Raw genomic sequence first — 25,162 nt, 5'->3', positions numbered from 1 at the left:
TGGACGTAGCATGGGAGAGCTTGTATCCAACCTCGTTTTAGGACTGCTTCACCTACTGTGTTATCACCCGCTAAAACTTGTAGATGACGTAAAAACTGTGATGGCGACCTATCACCTAATTTTTCTCCTTTGACTGTTTGAAATGATGAACGGTTCATTATCTCTCGTCTTAAGATGGTGTATGGTTGTGGTGATGGTGGACTTAAAATCAAGTCACGAACTTCGTTGGCGACTGAAGGCGAGAGGAGAGTAGATAAGTCCCTATAGCGAATTCCTTCAGATTTGATAGTCTCATGAAATAATGCTCTAGTTGAGGAAACCACAACTCAGGATCATTACAACCAAATTCTAGGAGTCGGACTTTCGTAGTCATAACAATATATATCTCCACTGATGACAAATGTTCCAGGTTTTGGGTTTGTATTGAGTCTGACGTGAGGTATATGACCAATACAGTGGTGGACGAAACCAGACTAGTTGTGAATGTCTTTATTTAGATCATAAGGCAGTCACAATGGAGCGGGGGATTACTTGTTTAAACTAACAAAGCATTTCAACATTCAATATAAGATAATAGGAAATACAGTGCCTACACAAAATAAGGAAGCGAGTGAATACTTATCTTTGATGTCCTGACATTTACATAGATTTTAAGGTCAACTCCTAACCAACCTCTGTTGTAACACTAGCTTCCCCTTGGAGTCAACTTCCATAGGAAGTTTCGTTCAATCAACGTACCCAACAAGTACATATCAGTTCCATCTCCTCAGTTTGAAGGAGAATTACTGATTGGCTCAATGTAAAGTCTTCGATCGATGACGAACAACTTCCTGTCAGTATTTGGAGATACCTCATGGACGTCATATTCTTTGCTAGCTTGTTATCTTATCTCGTAGCATTTGCTTTGCCCGCAAATTATCGCTCATGGCTTGTTGGACTTGTCCTCCGTGAGGGGGTGTTGGGTGATAGAGGTTAAGAAAAAAAGAAACAAGGATAAGCGCCGTTGGCAGGCCAGCTAACACCATGTTAGTGAAATACAAATTTCTTAAGCTCTGTCGGGCTATCAGGTGTTTACACACTTGCATCTTGAGTTGCACTTAAGTCAAAAAAATAGCAAAGAATCCCCTAAGAAAAAAAATAACTGAAGTTAGTCAAACCTAAAAAATTGCTCCACTGTTTGTATAAAGTAATTAGGTGCGAAGATGAAATGTACAATTATAAGTGACAAGTTTCTGGCTTCCATAAGGTTTTGGTTTGCAGATTAAATTGGCAATCTGAAAGAAAATAGATACGGTATAGATGTCTTGTGAGCGAGAGTTTGTCAGAACGAAAATTTGATTTTTTGAGAAAAATGAATTTGTGAACCTGCCAGAAGTTGGAGTCGTCCCCAAATCCAAATATATGACCTAGCATCTATGACGATCTCCTTGTAAAACCGGATTCGTAACCGTGAGCACAGATCTTCGCTGACCAGGAAAAGTTAGAACACACAAAGAAAAAAAATGACGAGAGTTCTGGGATTGAATAAGCTTCTTAGGGTCAGCGACACAATCCTAGTCTTACATATTAACCATTTGATTGGCTTCATGTAATATGTATGTTATAGTACAGATATATTTCATGGATCCATCCAGGGACCGATTTGGTTTGCATCTTACAGGTTTGCATGCTTTATAAGTCATGAGCAACTCTATTAATTGACCAGTGTAATAAAATTTTTCAGCCAAGCTCACTATGGGCCGATGTGGTCGATTGCTCAAGTGCGTGACCTAACTAAAGAGGTGTTTGGGTCCTGTTATATCAGGTAACTCTAGGCATGACATTGAAATGTGTCGATGGTTTATTTCTCAACATTTTCAACCATTGTGTTGTTCCTAACTAAAACTTGAAGATGCCAAAATGGCTGGCATGAAAGCCGGTTATCTAATGCCTCGTCTCATGAAATTATCTGGATTCTTTAGCCGCCTGATAAAAGTTGATGGCTTATTATCTCTACTCTTGAAGTTGCGTGTGATAGTTAAGTGGATTCTTTCTAAATTAAACCATGTGCTTCCTTAGCGTCTGATGGAGGTGTCACAGAGCGCTAACCTCGTCATCGAATTCACTCTGATCTAATACAGCGTCTGACGAATCATTGTTGCAGTTGGGCAAATCACCGTCACTCAAATCGAATTTTAGAAGATTGAATTTTGTATTCAAAACCATTTTTGCTCTTATTGGTGAAAAGTTGAGTTTAATTTCCTGATCTTTACTCTTCATAAAATGACATTTTATGAAATATAACTAATCTCCTAACGCAAAATCTAGTGGTAAAATTAACATTTCAGCACTGAAAATACAAAATTAAAATGTCTCGCTCTTCAGTCGGCTGGATTTACAGAACCCCACTGCAATAGATCAGGTGTTTTCTCACGGACAAATGGCAAATAACCAAAATTAACTCTACGACATATACACCTCAACCAATATCCAGTGGTGTTGTGCAGGGTAGTGTCTTTGTTCCATTGCTTTTCCTAATGTACATCAACAATATATTCAGGTGCTTTAACAAAAGTAAGATCTACCGTTACACTGGTGACATAAGAGCCATCTATAAAACTAGCGTGTACTATGTGCGTAGTACTATGCAAAAATTCCAATATGAACTCAACAAGGTGGACAACTGGTACAAGCTCTGGAGGTTGGAGCTCAGCGCAGAGAAATGAGGCTACCTGAGTGTTAGTGACATGTCTCTTAGAATTAAACTAACACATAACAAAAACACACTGTTCAAACTCACATCAGTAACTGACCCGAGGATACATTACTCACAGTCTTAACTTCTCTGAACATATCTCAACCAAAGCATCTAAAATGAAGAAATTGCTTGGCTTCATTATTCACAACTTCTTTCAAAACGAATCTAAAATCATTCTTTACAAGGTATGTGTAAGGTCTATGGTTGACTACTGTTCGTTCTTGCCATATCATAGAACTAGATCACGTATAGAAAAGAAGGCTTAGGTTCAATTTGATTCTTTACTTCAGACTCCTTATAACCCTCCACATATAATATGGTTCTCACTCAATAATCACATGAATACGACCTTCGAGACAAAGCATCTACGGTCAAAGTTGAGAAATACGAATTACAGACTCGGGAAAACTTCTTCCTTATCAAGTATGCATTAATATGGAACAGCCTTCCCCCTGAAATACGCATGGCAGATGGATTACATACGTTTGGTAAACAATTATCCTACATTATACCCTTCTTAATGCCCATACTCTGATTGGCAGCATATACTTTCTACCATATTCACTTAAACATTGCATCGATGCCTTACTCACACTCCATCTTTTGTAACTGCCTGATTAACGTGTAGAATGGTAGTGTTTTCCAACAGGATGCGAAAAACATAGCGTCGTGTGAGATATGATATATATCCAGAAATAAGCTTAAATGCGCGAAAAATCACAAAAAGAGGGAGGGTGGAGTTACTGACCAGTAAGCATTGATGTTGTGGGCAATGACTTTAATCCACCCATGTTTGTGATGCAGTATAATTTGTTTGTGTCAGACTTTATGAATGAGAACAAGTCAATCAGTCTGCGATATTGAAGTCGTTCTTCTAAGCTCACCATTTAGACTCATGTTTACAATTTTATGCTGGATTAGCTACTCTACAAAAATAACCTATGACATACTCACTCGGACTTTTACACTAGGACTGTGTGGCCGACATCGGAGCTAAAAAATCAGACAATAAAAGATATGATTATTAATTTACTTAACACCTTATTATCTTTATGCACATTCTTTTCGAACAAACAGCCATCTATATTCCAACCTTGACTTCCCTTCCACCATTCAAACCTGCTCCGCCTTGGTAAGTATCGCAACTAATTGTTCTTTATTATTGCGTTCTCTCATCTGGAGCCTCTAATCACATTTAACTCTAGCAACGAGGGCTAGTATGAATTAAATCTAATGAATTTTCATACCTCTGTCTGTTGCACTACAAAAATCTTAAGCATTGTTTAGTGCCCATATCCAAGTGCCTTGCTGCTCCTCTGTTACGATTTCTTTCAGAATCTTGCTCTGAGTGCACAACCATGGAACTTCAGATGTCTGGAACGATCTTGATGTACTCGTTTTCTTAAGGTCATAGTTCAAATCAAGCGCTCTACAAGTCCACTTTACAAGAACCATAAACTTATAAAGTTGTATTGCATAAACACTTGGCAAGACCAAAATTCTAAAACGATTATGCTGTGATTGGATCTGGTACGTACCGTGGACCCCATGCCACTTTGGAAAATATTAAAGCATAAACCTGATCATTAACGCTTCAATATATCTGTATGAATGTTCTGTTATTCACTTTTATTGAACATATCTATTTAACTACCCCATTTGAGGAGCATACTGTGAGCCAACAAATGTTGTCATTTGTAGATCATGCTTGTAAAAATGACTTGTACCTTCAGTTGCAGAAATATATTATTATTATATCAAATAAAGGCAAATCACGCTAAGTAGTCAGAGGATTAATCCATCATTGAGGACAACAAAAACTCACATGAAAGAGAATCCACCAAGTTTCAGATCTTTAATTCTATAACCCCGTGGTATCGTGAAGTCACCGAAACGCCTTAACAGTCTGATCGTAAGGTTTGTTAATTAAAGTAGAGATGCAAATGATGCACAGGTTGAACTCAAACACAAACATTTTGCCAATAAAATACCTACGTAAAATAAATAAATTACTAAAGCGCTTTCATTCTAGTGGCTGGTTATCGATAGGATGTCAAACTACTACCTTTCACAGGTACATTTGCATATTGCAGGACGAGGAGGCGGTATGTGGGCTTTACAAATCGAAGTGGTCAGCTTAACAACTGACTAGTTTTTTTCTAGACTCGTTTAATTGCACATTTTACAATTGTCATCTTTAATCTAGTTATTAATCATTATTGTCAGTTGGTTTTCCTGTTGAAATACCGTTCGTTATTAATCTATTGGGCTGTATTGTGATGTTTTGAAGAGCTACACATAACCAGCTTATTACACGTAATATGTAGTCGTCCTACTTGTAAAGCCAGCGGTTACAGGCAGTTACTTGTTTCGCAGGTAACTTAAGATTTCTGTCTCATTAGCAGACTAAAACAAATTCAGGGTCTTTTTGCACGATCTGGTAACTATACATTTAAATAATCGCGTCATAACACAACTACATAATCTGTATGATCTTATGTCGAAGTTGCATCATCGCTATTCTGTCTCACATTAAATGGTATAGTAGGGACATTCCTTTGCAAGAAATTTTGAGGGACATCGAATCAACTAATAAATTTTTCTTTCCCATCTGAGGTCTAGTTCAATTAAACCATCCAGTTCAATGGTCTCTGTACACCCCAACGACGTCCACCCAAGCTATAGATCTTCACTATTGAAAGCACAAACTCTTCAGTAATGAAGTCACTAATCTATAAAAAATTGGGTAGGAGTACAAACTCAAGTGATCTATGGAATTTTGTGTTGAGTTCTCTGTCGGCCTTCATCATATCTGAAGAAGGCAATTCTGTTTCCACTCTTTTCATTTAGTCAAAAAACACAGGATACCTGAAAAGCCACGTAATTCAGGCTTCATTCATGACACACCAGTAAACTAAATAAAGATTTTCTAAGGTTCATCGCGATAGTGATAATTCTCGACAACTATAGGAAAAGGACAGTTTGTTCAATGGTAGAGGGACAGCTTAGGTATTGAGTTAACGACAATTAAATCACTAGCACTCCAAGTAATAGTGAAGGGTCGACACAGCGTTCAAATTAGTAAGTTGACTCTTTTTGACTGTCAGAACTTGAAAGTCCACATTACGAAGAACTCAAAGCCATTCTGCCCCGATACAGTATAAAGAACTTTATGTGACCCATACAAAACAATACTTATAGCATAAAGTTTGTTTGAATAAGCATATTTTTTCAATTAAAACACTTATAACTAAGAAAAAACCGTAAAGCAAACGAATAAAACGAAGAAAAGGATAGCATTTAATATTGTTCACCGGGTCGGTGGGAATGAAAGACTGTTGGCAATTAGTCCGTGACCTTAATCGGTGAATCGTATATCTCCAGCCTCGAAGTTTTTATAAATATCAATACCATTCCGCTGATAAAGAAACGTTTTAGCTGAGCTGGAGTATGATATCATGAATGAGGTAAGATTTCTTTGTAGCTATTAAGGTTAGAGTCAAATGTTGAATTCTTACTGAAATATCTGTTATATGGATTCGTTTACATACACTACAGTAACTAGAAATAAAGGTAAACACTACCTTTTCAGAAGTTAGCTTGTAGTGTGACGTCGAGTCGCGGTAGACTATGATCACCACCACAGGTAGACTACGTGCCAGTTAACTGATAAGATCCCCCGTAGGGCAAATATCAGAAGGCAGCTGGTGGCTGTAGTAGAGATGTATTTGTTGGCGATCCCGTGGTATCGAAATAATACCGAGATCGTGCCAAAAGTGTACAAGCGGAACTACTGAGCAAACGTAAGGTCACAATCAACGGAAGGAAGAATGTTATTATTCTGGTACAGTTAAACAAACAAGTACGATAAAACAATCCCTGGTACGATTGGTTATAATAATAGTTGTTTCCATTACATCAATCGCGTTTCCTTGATAAAAAAGGTCACTACAAGCCCACCACTGCTCCAGCAAGGACAATGCTACTAGTCAGTCAGTCACTTTGATTATGGCAGAATCAGATGTTGATGATTTCCGGAAACCTTATGAATGATACGCTAATGATGGCTTAAGTGATTGGAGGGACAGAATAACTAGAGATGGACAGGGAGATAGAAAAATGTCACGCTTAAGTGGACATGTGTAGGGTTTCAGATAACTGCAGTATGTAAGTGTTTTGGATGTTAATTAAAGTTGTAGTTGAAGCCTTCCCAAAACGTCCGAGTATAAATTGTCATTTTATCTGAGTATAGACAGCGCATGAAATACAGACATGAAAGTAGAGATAATTGGTGCGATAAGTGAGTGTACAGACAAACATGGACCAAACACACGAAAATGATCAAAGAAGTGGATAACTAACTAGGGTACGCATATGAAAATGGATCAACAGTAACATAGATCAGAAAATATAATCTGCAACGTTACAAATGAACATAAAAAGGTCAGAAAATGTTATATAATAGCCTGTCGTAAATTTGGTTAAGTGTTTGTGATTCGAGTGTATATGGATCTGAATGCATATGTGTCTGTAACTTAGTTTTATTTGACCTGTCCAGAAACTAGAATGGTCTGTAGCGTGGCGTCGAGTCGAGACTGACTATGAACACCGCTACCAAGAAACACGTGCCAAATAAATCAGAAGGCGAAGGTTGAACGTAACCAAATAAATCCATAAAATCCCCGAGAAGCCAAATATCAGAAGGCAGTTAGTGGACCAAGTCGAGTTATATTTGCTGGCGATCTCGTGGCATCGAGAGGATACCGAGATCGTGCCAGGATAGAAGTTTGGTTACAGAACGTAACCGAATTCGCGCGAAGTTACAATCAAAGTGTAAGTATATGAATGGAAGCACAAGATAGCTGTAATTAGCATAGTCAAACAAAAGCACATTAAAACAAACACTAGTACAGTTGGTTATAATAATAATTGTTTTTATTAAACCAGTCGTGTTCTCGTGATAAATGTGAGTCACTACAGGTCTATGTTAGCAGTAGTGTAATTTCGAGAGATAATCAATGGATTATGTTACTCGTGAAACCAATATATGAGTATTACTGCTCAACGTGGTTTGAAGTTATGATACAGCCGTAATATGGACGTCTCCCATGAAGGTGTAAAAGATCCAATGTTTTATGCTAGCCATGTTGAGAGTTATTGTACACTGAATGACAATTGCACCTCAAGGTCCTGGTCTCGTTTTCGTCGGATTTACGTTTCGCTCGTTTATTTACTTTTTCGACACTTTCGTCAAACAAGTTATTTTACACTTCACACCATTATGTCATTTACGGAGAGCGAAAACTGGTTAGCGCTCTTCGAAAGTGTATCGCGAATTAGCAAAAGCAAGGGTGCTGAACTCGATCAAGAATCTGATGAAAAACGTAAGCAGTTTAGTGGTTCTTTTATTTTTAAGCTTTCACCAGGGCGGAGATATCATACCTCAACAAGTTGCTGAATTCTAAGCTTTTTGAGACGCACGACTTGGACTTTGAAATCCTGCGGTCTGACCCCAACCATCCTCTTCATTCCGTTCGCACGTTTCAAGAATTAAACTTGTAAGCTTTTATGTTGTACCTTAACTATAACAGCAGAAAGGAACCTCTTCTGAAAGGTATCGCAGCTATGGGGTTTTACAAACCATCCACTATACAAGAGCGAGCTTTGAGCAGCCTAATATCTGACAAGTAAGTACTGATATTTTGTTTGGATGTGATTGATTCAACGTGCCTTGCAAGCTTTATATGGGGGGGGGAGGACACACGTTTTAACCAAAACTTGTACAGCTTTGCCTTGATTAATATTGTGTTGGGGTTATTCGACACTACTTTTACTTTCTAGCCTCACTTAATCTTACAGTTGACACCTATGTTCATAAGTAGTGTACACTTGTCATGAAAAATGCCCGATTATTTTATAAGACGAGTTGTAAGTATGGAAGCGGATCTTATTATTCACAATCATTTATATTTTTTTAAATGACATCTGTTACATGCAAGTTTGTACTCACGCTGAACGAATGCAGCTATTCCAGCTCTTTTAGTCTAGATATAATTTGCTCACTATCTTGAATAGCTTTGTTAAACTAATAGGCTTCATGCCTGTCTGTTTTTATGTTTTTAGGTGTTGGTTCTGCAGAAGATTGTCCAGACACTAGTGATACTTAGTATACCTCGTAAAAATTCGAAAGCTCTTGTCATCTATAAAATAGCTTTTGACTTATTTACCATGTTGATCGCTCATTTTAAACATGTTGAAAGCTAATAGTAAAGGACGTCAACTATGTTAGTGTTTTTTCGTACTTTACCCATGTTTATTATTATTATTATTATTTTATTTGGACACATAGATATTGGTACAAGGAGGCACCAGATACATATGCGCTATACAAATCTCATTTGATTTGCATGAGGGCTGTGATATTGCCCGGGTGCCCAAACCGAAGCTGGTGGTTTTCTCAGGGGCAACACGTGGAGCCTTCCCAGGTAAATGCTTTATACTTATGGGCGTGTGAGGGCATTTCGAGAGAGAGAAACTGGACTCTCGGCCGTACCAGGGCATTCGGGTGCGTTGTCTAATGAAACAATTTTTCCACTGTGTATGGTCTATATACTGAAAGGGACAAAAGTACAAAATAGATAAATTCAACGCCTTTCATGTATATTACTAGTGTTGTTTCTCAGACCTAAATTGTACGAGTTTCAGTACTGGATATTAAGAATCAACCGTATTACCCTGTGGATGTAAAACGTAGTTTATAAAGTCATGAACATACATTAATCGATAATCCTCTACTGTAGATAAGTTAGTAACGCTATCATTATTTGCGATAAATCAGTCATAAGCCATCTTTTATGTAGTGATTTTAGCACATTTTGTGTAAACATTATTCATAACCTTGTGTATCACGTTGCATGGTGTATAATATATTAGTGGTCAGATTGATACATGTTACTTGTCCACAGGGCCATCAGGCATTTGTTTGGATCATGTCTAGTGGTGCAGACTTGGTGGATGAAACATTCAAGGAGAACGTAGTCGGCTTCTGTTAACCTTGTGATGCAACCGGTATTTAGTTGTATTTGGCCACTTACATTCAGTCTAAATCGTGGTGTTAGTCTGGCTGTTAAAGATCGGATCTACAACGCGCCGGTGAGAGCCGTTTCTCTCTATTCTTGTGAAACCTGGTCTCCGAGTTGAGGGTGTTATATGACTTTCTGTTTGATCACCATTGTTCGAAGGATTGCTAACATCCAGTGGTAACACCATGTTAGTAATGCAGAGGTTCGGCATCGTGTGTTCGGGCTCAGAGACGATAATTCTTTTGGTGTCACTGTCTTGGAACATCGACTTCTGTGGCCTGGACATGTCCTACGAATGTCGCCCCAGAAAATTCCACGTCACGCATTATTTGCAGAAGCCAGAATCGATCGGAGAGATGGTCACTATGTGACTGTGGCGGTGTTAGCGGGACACAGACTGGATTAAAGCATGCTCAATGCACGATTGCTTCGGTTCACGCTGATTGGCTAATTCTTGTCCAATCAGCACTAGTCAATACTTGGAGAACACTCTGGAATCTTCTCGTGTAAAAACTATAAATATACTAACGTTTTACCTATTATGCTTCTTACTTCCATTTAACCTTGTTATTTGAAATATAATCTCTTTCCTGTTCAACCGTGTTCTGATTTTGGGGCTTGTCGAGTGAATCGGTGTCCGAAAATACTAAGCAATAAGAATAGCTGGGTCATAACCGTAAGAAAGAGATTATAACAGGCGGTATGAAAGAAAGCTGTACAGGACTCCCTGGTTGGGGTCCTGGAGATGGTGCAACTCAGTGGCTAGAAACATTATCAGATATGGTTCAGAAAAGAAGCCAGTGGCGATCCTGCTGTAACTTTTATTTTCTTCATAAGAAATGAACGTAATTTCTTTAACTGAAGGAATTCTTTCTGGTTGTATTCTGCTAACTGCCTCTTTGTTATTATTTCACTCTCATGCATTAATTTCTGTTCGTTGTTTCCCTTTTATTTATATGCATTTTACATTCCCTACTTCTTTACAGCCTCAATATTATTGTGTGGCACATATGCATTTGGTGCCCCTTTGTATCGATTTTTGTGTTCAAATAAAAAAATATTAGTACGGGTGTGTAGTATATAACTCCAAGTATTTTGTTTTCAATTGTAGTTTGTTTTTTGACTTCTCAACTTTCTATTGCAGTTTCGCTTTCCACCACATCTTTTCTTTTGTTGACTTACTGTTGTTATAACTAAGACGTATAGAACCCGAGCCTGTACACATTATTACTGTTTTGTCTGTTAAGCCACTTGTTATGGAAAATCTAAGCATATGTGAGTGGAGTTTAATTTACGAAGTTACTCCAGTTTTTAAAATAGACGATACAATTGCATTACGCAGTTCAACCGCCCACCTGATTCTTTGCAGATGCATTCCGTTTTTCGCAAAAATTACATCCAGTTATCCTAAAAATGTTGATAGCAATAATAACACGTAGTAGTTTGTTTTCTGCGAAGTTGAGGCTTGGTAGGATTTTTAACAATACTTAAAGAAAAATGCGAACATCACTGAGATTTCTATACTTGTGAAGTGAATGATAAATAACAAAATGCTCAAAAGTTAGAAACACAATAAGTGAAATAACCTGCAGCATTTTGATGGTTTCTGGGGTATGCAGTTTAGGTTTTACTATAAAGAACTTTATCCTATGGACCTCATTCTATCTACACCTCATCATACTATTCAGACCAACACCCATCGCTTTCATGTAATGGTGCTACATCTTGTTCTAGCCGTTATTGTTTCTTTTTTTCAAACCTAGTCTTATTCCAGCCATAGTGGATACTGATTTGGCATGACCCATCTACCTTTATTGGTCATGACTCACAGCCTTAACGGCTTTCTTGTCTAAAATTTCGTGTTTAACTTTACCGTTGCTGTTACATGTGAAAAATGTTTGGAATATACCTGTGGTCGAATATCTGTAATCTAAACACTATCCTCAACTATGTTTCATAACTGTTAAGTATCACGAAACGGGTTGGTTTTATTTATTTCACGTAACCTGTCTGATGCTACTAATGTAATAATATTCCGCTTATCGAGAACAGGTTTATACGCTGACTTTTCGGCCAGGCTTTTTGTACGAGGGGTGGTGATATTACCCGGTTGTCCAAACTGAAGTACATGTAATGAGGTTCGGACCAGGGACCTACTAGTTGAAAGTTAAATGCTTCAGCCATTAAGTCTCTGCCTCACTACTATGTAGTAACATAATTTATTTCCTTCTTATTTGCTTTCCCAGCCCACAAAATATGATTGCACAGTCTCAGTCTGGTACTGGAAAAACAGCAACATTTCTTCTTGCTATGTTGTCACGTATTAGCACAGATGTACATTACTGTCAATGCTTGTGTATGGCACCTACACGTGAGTTGGCATTGCAGATAGAATCAGTTGGTCGACAAATGGCACAGTTCATGACGGAGGTATCTTTTGCTACAGCAGTCCGTTCACCACGTGGTATAATGGATTTTATGAATTATTTTGTTTTTTGTCCATATTATCAAAACATAAACTTGTATTTGCTTCATGAAATCTTCAAAAACAGTTATTTACTTTCGGATGTCAATGGAGGGTTTGGGAAGGTTTTCGTAGTAATCTATTTTAAATTGGTACAGTATAGAAATTTTGTTTATTAGTTAGGCTTTCCAACACTAACTGCTTATTAATAATTATTGACTGGAGTAAAGCACCTTTCTAGCTTCTTATGACACGCATTAAGTCATAGACAACTCGTTTTTCGTTATTCATTTGTTTAGTTAAGTTCAGTCTGTATAGTTATATAATAATACTATTACTAATAATAATAGTAACAGTAATAATGGTTTCACTCAGTTGTATCTGCTTGATACAATATAGAAATTTCAGCCCGATATTTCAACAAGTTTCTCTTACACTTATCCGTCGTAAGAAATAAATATACATGCACATATACGTAATATAGGCAATTAAAAGTATATAAAATTAATTGAAATATTTTAGGAAAATATTCTGTACAGCATTAAATCAGTAATAGGTTTAGAAGTATAAGTTTTCGATTAGGTCATCTCGTACAATCTGTTCGTTGCAATGGTTCGTACTGCTTTGTAAATGTGCGTGAATAAGCCATAGGGCTTGTTGACAGTGAATTTAAAGGGAATAAAGGTAACCTGTTGAAATATTCGATTGCTGAGAAAAAGTAGGTATCCCAGATATACAAGCAAGCTTACTGGTGAAGTATTTAGCTTTCAATTAGTGGTACGTCGACCCTCCCATTATCTATCTGAGCAACATCGTCAGTCCTCACATTCGGAAAAATGTAGCTCAAAGCCAGGTACGCGATCTTGATCTTTATAATAAGCTTAAATCATATCAACCAGATAGTTAAGAAAATATCAATCTTCTAAAGAGAGTTCTAAGCAGAAGTATTCAAATATTTTTCAGATGTTTATTTAAAGTAGCGTATTTGATATGATAACTTTATTTCAGTGAGTTTGTTTATTACTGCATGGTTTTTAATTTTGAAAATCCATGTTTTAGTCAAAGTCGATTCGAATGGGTACGTAACTGATCAGATTGTTATTGGTACTCCGGGTACAATCGCGAATTGGTTTCGTGGTACAGGAGAGTATCGTATTGATCCATCCAAAGTTGTTATGTTTGTATTAGATGAAGCTGACATAATGATAGAAGAAGAAGGTTTTCTCAATATATGCATGCGGGTTAAAAAGCAAGTTAGAGGATTTTTTGTTTTTCCTTTCCTTTATAATTCTAATCGACCATTTTTTAAAGTAGAAGGTTTGGATGCCTGCTTTTTAAGATAAACTGATTATTATTTACTTTATGGTTGGTTGTTTCCGTTTTTTGATTATCACTTTTCAATATTAGTGAACTATTTGCTAACTGGAATGGCGTTTGAGAATTAAAATGTCGCTCTGACCCTGAAAGTATATTTCACTAAACATGGGTGTACCCGTTTTTAACCTTCAGCCGTCATTGTGAATGATTTTCTAAAATATCGGGGTAAATTTAATCGCTCATGGGTTTTTTATTAAACTTAAAGGATTCGTCTCCTTGTGCCGGGGATTTCAGGTATGCTTTCATGAAGAGGACTATGTATTGTTGTAATACATTTGGACTGGAAAATTGTCAATACTGTAGTTAGCAATTCAGATTGCTACTGATACCAGTTTCTTGCCACTATTCACTAACAATTTAAATTTCAGCGGAAAGAGAAATGCTTAGCTTATATTTTTATTGACCAGCAAATCCTTAACTTGACTGAAAACCGATTAAATATTTATAAATGTATTTATTCTGGGAAATACGTGGACTGAACTCTATCTCAGAATTCGTGCGGTACTAGGGAAATAGTTTTCGGAGCGTACTGACGAGTTGCAAACAGCAGCTTCATCTGGTGACTGCTGGAAGCTCTTTCGCCTCATCCAAGTCGCTGGCAGTAAGTAGTCTGTTGCGAGCGGAATAATCTATGAAGTTTATGAGATACCAATCAAGAACATCTACCAAGGTCTTGAACGACGGGTCGGGTTATTCGAGGAACATTTCGACTGGTCTGCTACTGATCTTATCCCACTCATCACATATATGTAGCTTATTTTTGTGTGACTATAAATATTGATTAACTCTCGGTTAAGTCGAATTGGCTCATCCTCCATTTCCACCGCGCGTCATTTCGCTTCGCTCTCTTCGCTTCGTTCATCTAATTGTCTGTCCAGATGAGTGTACAAAGTATACGTGTTCAAAACTCCGTTCTCTTATTTCACTTATTTAATTCCGTTATACCCTAAAGCGGATCAGGCCGATAATTTTATACGAGGATAGACGATATGTATATTTCAGTAACAATCAATCATAGAATCTAATTGGAGTCAGATCTCGGGCCACAAAAATCTAATCTTTCTTACATTTTTTTTGTAAGTAACTAGCTTCGTTCTTGTCTATTTGGAATACTCACTAAAGTTCATTTTTGTTTAAGTAATCATGTTTTAATACTTGTAGAAATCCCAATTCTTTCCAGTTTCCATCCTAGTCAGAACGACTCAAAAAGTAAATAGATAGTGTCAGACTTGTATTCAATTATTACTAAACTGAACTTAAGTTAATAAAATATTTAATATAAATATTTCGTTATTATTAGAGTATACGTTATTTAAAAGACTAGTATTTGAACGATGAATATTCTTTTCGATAAATTCTCTTCAGGTTCTACAATTATATATCCAAATTAATAATCCGAAAAATGGCCAGGTTAAGGGCAAAGTACATCGTTTAGAGCATGTGAATTTAGGATTGTGATAAACAAAATACAATAAAATTATTAATGTTAATATGACTCATATAGAATGTTAACTTGAATCAGCTTATATGTTAAGTAAAATTTTAAGACCCATGATCAGAATAAATATGGGTCAAGTAGGGTGAGAGAGAAATAATAGTGCAATTACAATTCGATCAAATAAGATCAAAGGATAGACAGACACCATCATCCATTGCAACACATTTGATTGAGACGGGTCATTTGTGTTGTGCAAATGCCTTCAAGGACGTATACTAAGGTTTATTAAAGCCTTGGCTATACGAAAATTGAAACCCCCTTTATGCGTTCAAAAACAATTTGTGCTTACACGTAACCTACCCTGGTAGTACCGATTTACTATCCGGAGTGGTAATCACGTTTGGTTTTGTGTACTTTAATATTTTTCCTTTGTTATGACTTACCCTTAACCTGTCTAGTTGACCTTTTAATTTTCATATATAAATGTTGTTAACAAGTATATGTGTGATCAGATTGTTCGAAATGTATTGCGCAAATATATCACATAATTCTGATAAACTACGTTTTCTCATTGCATTATCGAAATTTAACATGTAAGCTGATTCAAGTTAACATTCTATATGAGTCATATTAACATTAATAATTTTATTGTATTTTGTTTATCACAATCCTAAATTCACATGCTCTAAACGATGTACTTTGCCCTTAACCTGGCCATTTTTCGGATTATTAATTTGGATATATAATTGTAGAACCTGAAGAGAATTTATCGAAAAGAATATTCTTCGTTCAAATACTAGTCTTTTAATATGACGGGGATCTTTATACGTTATTTCATGTTATTTCATACCTGTACCAACTCCGTAGGAAGTTGTCTAGAAATTGCCAAATCCTATTGTTCTCAGCTACGTATGAGGATTCCATTATTGATTTTGCACATGAGTTTGTTCCCAATCCGATAGAGTTTCGCGTAAAGCGTACACAACTTCCTTTGAAGAATATTAAACAGTTTTACATGTGCTTTAATGATTGGATTGAAAAGTATCAGGCGCTAAAAGATATATATGGAGGTTTTGAAGTTGGCCAAGCAATTATATTTTGTGCAGTAAGTTTTATATTTTGTTGAATTTTTAGCTGATTAAACATAACTATCGTATCAACGTCGTTGTCCAACTGATGAATATAATTGAATTCATCGTGGTTCGTTCTTAGTTAGCAAATTAATCTATGAAGAAGATCCTCACCCGGATGTATACTGTAAATGATAAAAACCTGGTCCATCAAAGCTTTGGGATTGTTATGTGTTCTGCGCAGATTAATAATACTGTCACTTAGGAGGGTTAGGGAACGGTTAAATCAGCTGGAAAGAAAAGTCGAATCGTTCAGAAAATCAAGCAATAATGTCAATTTTTTCATATTTGGTCATATTTATATGATTTTTGGGTAAACATAACAACTGAACAGCTTAATTCAGAGAGCTGAAAGTTTTTTCAAGTCGTAAATTTATGATTGAGAGTATTCCACCGTCTTATTTTACTCATTACTCAATGTCATGTAGAGATAGTTTACCTGAGTGGCTTTTATATCATCTTCCCAACCTTACTTATTTCGTCTGTTGATTTTTGGCTACTAACTAATAGCAAGTAGTTCAACTACATTTCATTATTTCTACGTTGTGCGTTATTTAGTACTCACAACGAATCAAATCTCCGTTTGTATTTGTATTTCGACGTTTTATTTTGTTTGTTCAATACTTTAACTACCCATCAAAATCAATCTACTCCTACTGTAGTGCTTCAAAGAATAACATTGTTTCGGTCAATTCAAATTGATCTATACATGTCTAAAATACATTTGTGCATGATGCAGCAGATCAAGCAGCAACCTGTATTTATAATTTTCACTGTAAAAAAGTTCCATAGCATGACCTTTAGGCATCAGTTCCGTTATTAACAGACTGTAAACTATTGCTACCAGTGTTTGGATCAGCGAAGTTACTCCTTGTATTTACTGCATTCGGTTTACAGCGACAAGCAGCAATTACAATAATAGTAATCACCCGTTAGAAAAATGCATCATCACGACTGTTTGGTCAACACACTGAACCAATAGTGGACAGTTTAGCAGCGGTCAAAAAATCTGAATTAGGAGTCTATCGTGCGTTTAGTGAAAGTTTGTTGTCTATTAGTTGACTTCAAGGCGATGGGAGACAGGTATATTTTTTCCGTTCAAAAGGCCTAGTTCTTGTTTTTAGTGAAAAATTGTAGGATATTTTCCTCAGAATTGTGGATGAATGTCATGTGTGTGCCACGTGTCGTAATTGTCCAATTTTTCCAGCGATCTCACAGTGGTCATTCAAAACGTCAAGTTGAAAGTACCCCCACAGTTCCGAAGGTCTTATTCCTGAACATTGAATTTGAGGGCGATACGTCTGCGGAGATAATAAAAAATAGACAATCTAGGCCTCTGATGAAGACATTTCATCTAGCGAAGCTCTGAATTTGTTCTTAAGTAAAAGTGTCATTTGGGTAAGTATCAAGAAAGTTGATGTTTTGGAGCCTATTAATACCTACTTATCAGTTTACATGCCCTTGTAGAGCAGGCTGTATTGGTTTTACAATGCGTACACTTGGTAAAGGAATATCTGAAAATTACCCGGTATAGCTATTTTAAGGAGAATGTAAAGTGATCGATAGCTTAATCCTTGAATACATGGTCAACTCGGGTCTGTTGCCACTACAAGAGTTAACACACAAGATTATCTACTATGTTGAAAGAACTGACTCGAATAAGGTTTGGACTAGGAATTCGTGCACAGCTGGGGCTACAGCAATTCACCACTTCAGACTTGACCTCTGCGTATAAAAGAATCCTGTCCAATCCCTTGTTATTTTATGGCCTTAGTACCCCTTTGGATTTCACCAGTCGTAAGTGGTAATTAATTTCTTACTCATCTCTCTTTCTTTCTCCGTTTCAAGTTGATAATCGTACTTTGCATCCGTTGTAAACATTATCATTTCTTGTTACTTCTGAAACTTTCATTTCTTTGATAAAGTTTGATCGTTTTACAAGATGATGCGATACCTATCGTATTCAATATTAGATTTCTGATAGCTTTGATCACTTTGAAATAACACACTTCTATTTCTAGACTGTTATATTCAATGCTTGAAATCTTTTGATAATTTTTGATCACTTTATCAAATACGACATCACATCATGTTTATAGACATTTACATTCGATACTCGAATGCATTCGACCATCGTTGATAATGATGTAATACTCTCTTGTTTTCTTATAAACTATTAAATGTAGGCAATTGTCTATAAATGCGACTGTACAGCTCCATAAAATGATGTCGAAAAGAGAATTTTAATCGCTAATGCATCTTCCATCCAGTTATTTTATTTCTCAATCTGACTAGTTGAATCTCTAGTTTGTGATAAATATTAGTATCTTTCAGCAGCCTCTGAAGTTTCAACGCCGCTGTTGGCCATATAAAATGTTCCCTTAGTTTCTGTAACTGTACTAGACGTGGAAGTAAACATTTTAGAGGGTTCAAAATGCATATTTTTATGGAGACCAAGTCACTGTCCAGAATGTCGACGTTTCAGACGTTCAATGTAACAGAATCAAAAGTAATAATTTCCCTCTTTGTCCTCGTTGAATTTTCTTTATACACTCAACTCTTTAGGACTTTTTTCATCTTGGATGGTTTTTTAACTCTTGATTTGAGATGTTTAGTTTATTTTTGCTGTTTGGACACTAACACTTGACTTAGCAATTTTGTTTCCTTTATTCATAGTAAATCCTGTAGTTTTATCTTTATTCTCTTATTTCAAGTATATACTTTATCTTTGATTGTGCTTTTGATAGAGTAAATGACTTCCAGTTACCTGACGATTGAGTATTTGGCTCGGTGTGAAATATAAGCGTAACTCAATTAATTTGTGTGGAAAATATCGTACCATGAATAGCCTTTTTGAAAAATGCCTACCAAACGTTCGTTACTTGATTTCAAAAAGTTGTTTTAGTAAGCTTGTGTACAACTTCTAGTGATCGAAAGTACCAGCGTTAAAAAAAGTCAAGGAGCTGTTTACTGGTTCTTAACACCTTTGTTCTTTAAGTACTCAACTAGTTGTGTTCATGGATGCGTATTTATTACAGATCACTCAGCTCTACTTTCCTACGAACATATTTAAAATATGCACTCTTAGTTGTTAAATTAATCAGTCTTCCAAATTGCCCATATTGTGCTTATTTTTCAGAATGTACATAAATATCTGTACACATTGTTCGAGGACAAAACTACAAACACACAGTTTTCACAAATTGATCTTTTTGTCTTGAACCTCTCCCGATTTTTTTAATCCATTGTTTAGACACGACAGGAAGCTAGTTGGCTGGACGGGAAAATGAATTTGGATGGTCATAAAGTCTACATACTTTCCGGTGATTTAGATGTTTCTCAACGCGAAAAAGTCATTGAAGATTTTCGTTCATCAAATTTCCGAGTTTTAATTACAACTAATGTGTGTTCTCGAGGTTTGTTTCTTATCTTAGTGTTAATTTCTGTTATGCTCTTACGGTTGCTATGTTTGAAGCGATTACAAGATCACCTGAAATCGGCGAAGGGATCGAAGGAACAGCGACATAACGACAAGATAAGCTAAACTGCTCCGATGCGTCCCAACCCTGCTAACTAGAGGAATGAGATCCAGTTTAGATGGAAGAAAGGTATATTCCACAGCACATAGAAGCACGAACAACCACAAGCACACAACTCAAGCGTATACATACAGCATAAAAGTTTCCTTGGGAAACGTCAGAAAATAGCATGTTAAAAGAGGCAACCAACCAATGACGTTTAGGGTCCTTTCTAATGGGAAATACTATCTGAAAGTAAAAGTGGATGCTTTTGGCGCGAAAACGAGGAGTTCAAACTTCCAAAGTAAACTTACAAAAATAAGACGTTTGTCAAGTGATTTCTGGGGATCTGGCATCCTCAACAACGGCCTGTCGATATAACGTGATAAGATCGACAATCAGGGTACCGGCTTATACGACCTTAGCCTTGTGCTAAATCAATGCCACGTTAGTCAGCATGAGCAGTCTAGATTCAACTCTAAGTTCTTATTGGTTCTTCTCGCCTAGTACTGCCCATTGAGTCCAGAACACAATCTTAGCTTCCACTGTTCGAATAATATATTACAGACGTACACAGTTTATATACAAAGGAATGAGACTGCATCACACCATAAAATAGAAAATAACAATCATGCAAGATCATGTCAAAAGTGGCTGTGAGTGTGAGAGACTGTATACATTGAGAATAACTTGAGAATAGGAAATTATATAATAGTAGTAGTCAATAGGTCAAATGAAATTTTATAATAAAAGAAATATAAATACATATAATCTAGTCACTTAATAGTTATACAAGAGTATATATACATATATATTCCAATCAACATATGCTCACTAGTGACTGGCTTCAAGACGTATATCCTGGAGTTCTAGTGAGAAGCAGTGACCAATAGAGTTCAACCGGGTCAGTTGTGAGATCACAATAGTGGATGTGTCGCTCAATTTCGTGAATTAGTTGAAGTTAGACATTAACACTGTTGGATACCGGCTCAGTGGTCTAGCGGCCAGGCGCTCTCGCGCGAGACTGATAGGCCCTGGTTTGAAATCCCGCGAGAAGGGGCCGTGGGTGCGCACTGCTGGGGAGTCTCACAATAGGACTAGCCGACCGTCCAGTGCTTCCAGGTTTTCCATGGTGGTCCAGTCTCAATTGACTCATCTATTCTTCGTTAGGATATAACAGCGTCTATTATGCTATGACAATTTATACATAATAATAGTTCCTATAAAGTGTTTATCATCTATAACACATACTATTAATATTCGACTTCTTTTTATAATAGATGTTTTTCAATTCTGAGGATACATATGATGCCGAAATTATTGGGAGATACTAGAACTAATTAGTTTATTTCATGCTTTTAAAAAAAAATCTAGTCAATTGTCTTATAACAACATTCTGCTTACAAACTAACTGTTGATGTGTTTTAATGTTATCTTCTGGATGAACTTGTCGTACGTTTCTTTTAGATTAGTAGGTAGGACGTTATTAGTTTATTTGGTTGTATATCATTTCATTGAGAAATGGATTCTTCAATCATTTGAACTTCTTTATAAAATACTAATTGGTTTGTCTTTACTTTGTTTACATTAACTAATATAATATAAGATTTATATCAGAAGGGATTTTTTGAATATTGTAGTAATTTTAATGGTGGAGATCATGAGTCAATTAAAACTAGACTATGTTAGGTCCCGATAAGCATAATGAATGGTAACCTTTGGATCCATTTATGGACCAATACTTAACGTATATTTTTATAGTATAATTGTTAAATAACTAAACTATTCATATTCCTCTTATTATAAGCTTTGTTTTGACCGATGAACTATTATTATACAATTTACCATACTTGAATTATGCCCTGTCTATTAATCACTACCTCCCAAATTCACAGCCACATTTGGCCAAATTTTGTACAAATGTTATTTTCTATTTTATGCTACTTTGTGGTCTATTTGACTGGCATATAAACCGAGTTTGTTTGAAATATAATGATTTATATTGCAGAGGCTGGGACTGGTGTTCTGGACTTAAGTGGCTGGGCTAGGTGGAAAGCAGTACCAATCAGGACTCTAGGCTGCTCGCACGTGTTTTACACGTCATTGGTCCGATCGATAATTCACTGCTCTCTGATTGGGGGCATTATTACGTTACACATTAACAAGGCACTCATACCACAAGATATAACAGACTATCATAGAAAACGGCCATCCAGTACTTCCAGGTTTTCTATGATGGTCTAGCTTCAATTGACTCATGATTTCAACCATTGAAATATAAGATTTACCAAATTTAAAAGATGTGATTATTTTGTTAGCAATTTGTTATTTACATTCTATACTTTTCCACACTTGATTCGTTTGTTTTTTTTTATAGATTTTTTTAATGTGAATAATTTTTTATCTTGAAGGCTTAGATATTCCACAAGTGAATTTAATAATAAATTGGAATATGCCAACAACAAGAACTGGTAGTGCTGATTGGGAAACTTATTTACATCGTATCGGTAGATCCGGTCGTTTTGGAAAAGAAGGAATAGCAGTCAATTTTATAGTGAATGAAGAAATGTACTTGTTAAAAGAATTAGAATCACATTTTGGTTAGTTGTTAAACTTCATGTTTTTTGTTCTTTTGCAATTGACGAGAAAGTTTATTATCATAACTTGTAGATAATTGATTATCTTCACCTATTGTCCTCTCATTTTTATACCTCAGGTTTTGTGTGATCGTTGCTCTTATTACATCAAAATATCGTAATATACATTGGATCTTTAAAGATAGAAATTTATTTAGGCTTTCTCTTCAGCTATAACTTATTCTGTTAATGTGAGTTTCAAGAGCAGATGATATAGCGAATTCATCAGAAACCAACTGTAAAAGTGTTTTGTTAAATGGTCATGTTGGGTGTACAGTTTATTTATGGATCTTTTCTTACGTTATTCTTTTATTGACAGACATAATGGAAATTATGACATTCAATCGTTTTATAACTGTTTATGGTGAGGCGATAAGCACATATGCATATAAATATTGGTAAAAATATTTCTATTGGCTTCTAGGTACACAATCGGTTAACCTCTTTCATATAGGATGGTAAATAAAGTCCAGTTAGATGCAATCGTTGATCACAAATTGACTTGAATACTGTGCCTTCAATTTTATACGAACCGAAAGATATAACGAAGAAGTACTAGAAAATTGAATTACATTAATTGGGACAAGCATTACATTAGATAGTGTTTGTCTTGGATTACGTCTAGTTATTGTTATTATTTATTTATGTATAGTTTATCTCTATTGTTTATTTGATGGAATATTAAAATTTGATGCAATAAACAACATATACTGTAAGCGTTTTAATCATTTACATTATGATTTATTTAACATTTATTCTAATTCTGTTTTAATATTAGAAATAGAAATTCCTGAATTAACTGCTGATGATTTGAACAGATTTTAATTGAAGATCCATTGGTTTGTCATATATATTTTTTTGTATTTCTTCTCAGTTCTGATGTCACCATCAGATATTGTATCATCATTTTTCTGTCGGTCAGTGTTGATTTTATTATCAGAGTTTAAAATATATTACTTCTGATATCTAATTTCTTTTATTATTGCCGAAAATCATTGCCTATTCTAACGAGTTATTTTGTCTATCATTGAAGTAGAGCCTGAAAATCTGTGAAGGAATATCAATACACATCATGTATATATGTATATATATATATATGCTTGGATCTTCAGGTTAATGATGATATGACCTGAAATTATTCTGTATATTTTGACATGGCTACTGTGCCGTTTGCGTCACATTTCACTTTTGGTCATTAGTAATAAATTATGGTTGATTAACGGTAAAATGTGGTAGATGGATGAACTAAAAATATTTAGAAGTATCTAATATCTAAGACATATAAACCAAAAAGAAAACAGTTGCACAGAAGGAAAGAAGAATAAACAATATAGTACATTAAAAAAGAAAAAAGAAAAGATAAAAAAAACACGAAGACGGAGACGTAGGAAAAATGAGTGTATACATGCTATGCGAAACAGTCGGTTATGCGTTGTGCAGGAATTTGTAAACGTGTTTATATTCCGATTTTGTGCGGTGTTCACACATGGGATGACCACTTACCTACTAGTGATTGTCGACCACACGGAACATTATTTAATGTAGATTGACTACTATTATCATTATTATTACTATAATTGAATAGATGTTGTAATGGTAGGGTGGTTGCACATGGAATGCGAGTGAGTTGGTGATGTGTTGTGCGGAAATTCGTAAACATGTATGTATTCCGAGTTTGTGAGGTGTTTGGTAAGCCTTGTTAATTTGAACGCTTTATTCAGTTACTAAGCTATTCTGCTAACAAGCTAGCTAGAAATTCGCAGCGACCTGAACTCCAAAAGGTAGTCGGTTATGCCGGAACATACGTTTGTGTGTGTTGATCGTCAGAAGATCTTTGCTTTCACCGATACTGATAAGTCCAATTTCACAAAAAACCTGCCACAGTTCGGCTTAGCGAAAAGATCTTCTGGTAAGGGTAACGGATACTGGTGAGACTCTAGAGCTTCATTTAATCCGGTAGAGTAGTCTGCATACAGAGGGACGCTTCCTTTCGAGTAGTCAATGATTAGAACGCCTTACCCGAACAAGTGTTATCAGCCCCATCAGTTAATATTTACAAGGAGAAACTGGATTTTCACTGGAAGGCAGTCTGTCAGGATTAACACAGGTTCACCAACCTACTATCCTTATTACTGAAGACTGAAGACTTCCTACAACAATTTTCTCTATAGGGGCAGAACCTCTTATGGTGTCAACCTCCACAAGACCAGCATGGAGATGATGGTTGTCGCTGTCATTACGATAATTCTGCGTGCTGGAACTTTTTGAGACTTTTCTCTCGACTGCATTGAAGTTAGGGAATCGGGTACCTTTCTCTACCATCGAGGTATCGTACTTCAAATTCACTAACATTTGGCACTTGGTAGTTACTTCCAGCAGGGTCATGTTGGGGCAGTGTTCGAGCTTGCTGAGGATTCGTGTTCGGATGTCAGCATCTTATGGTGAACGCAAGCTACAGACAAATACTAGGCATTTAAACTGGTCTTCAGGTATGGAAGACAACTTGAACCTCTCACACTCTCGGTCCACAATCCCTGCATGCTTCACCCAATCATCTGGTTCTTACGTTATTTGCAAGCATTGATAACGGATATTAAATAGGGATGACTGTTCTCCAAAGATCTGAGACAGGGTTTTAACTGTTTCATCAAAACTAAAGTCTCGTGGGTTCTTCGAGATAATGAAGTTACTATAACGTTCATGTACCATAGTCCCAAGTTTTCTTAGAAGTATTCTGACTTTTGAGGGGTTATCAACTCTGCAGAGATCAAAATAGAACA

General features: G+C 36.1%; 1 protein-coding gene across 4 annotated transcripts; it reads left to right on the top strand.

Annotated features, from left to right (window-relative positions):
• Positions 1-7,768: 7,768 nt before the first annotated feature.
• DDX19A_1 (ATP-dependent RNA helicase ddx19a) lies at positions 7,769-23,352 on the top strand. 4 transcript variants are annotated; one of them, XM_051215229.1, is made up of 9 exons: positions 7,769-8,121; positions 8,164-8,295; positions 8,329-8,424; positions 12,066-12,283; positions 13,343-13,536; positions 15,966-16,203; positions 19,482-19,644; positions 22,158-22,346; positions 23,161-23,352. In XM_051215229.1, the coding sequence occupies exons 6-9, from the start codon at positions 16,114-16,116 to the stop codon at positions 23,205-23,207; spliced, it is 489 nt and encodes a 162-aa protein (XP_051068423.1). In that variant the 5' UTR covers positions 7,769-8,121; positions 8,164-8,295; positions 8,329-8,424; positions 12,066-12,283; positions 13,343-13,536; positions 15,966-16,113; the 3' UTR covers positions 23,208-23,352. The 4 variants fall into 4 exon arrangements, with proteins under 4 accessions (XP_051068423.1, XP_051068421.1, XP_051068422.1 ...); XM_051215227.1 differs by having other exon boundaries at positions 8,154-8,295; positions 8,332-8,424; positions 15,970-16,203; XM_051215228.1 differs by having other exon boundaries at positions 12,066-13,536; positions 15,970-22,346.
• The last annotated feature ends 1,810 nt before the right edge of the window (positions 23,353-25,162 follow it).

Source organism: Schistosoma haematobium, chromosome 2 (assembly GCF_000699445.3).
Source record: "Schistosoma haematobium chromosome 2, whole genome shotgun sequence".
In the NCBI taxonomy this organism is placed as follows: Eukaryota; Metazoa; Platyhelminthes; class Trematoda; order Strigeidida; family Schistosomatidae; genus Schistosoma; species Schistosoma haematobium.
The sequence above is the reverse complement of the archived record's forward strand: the minus strand, read 5'-3'. Positions and strand labels throughout refer to the sequence as shown.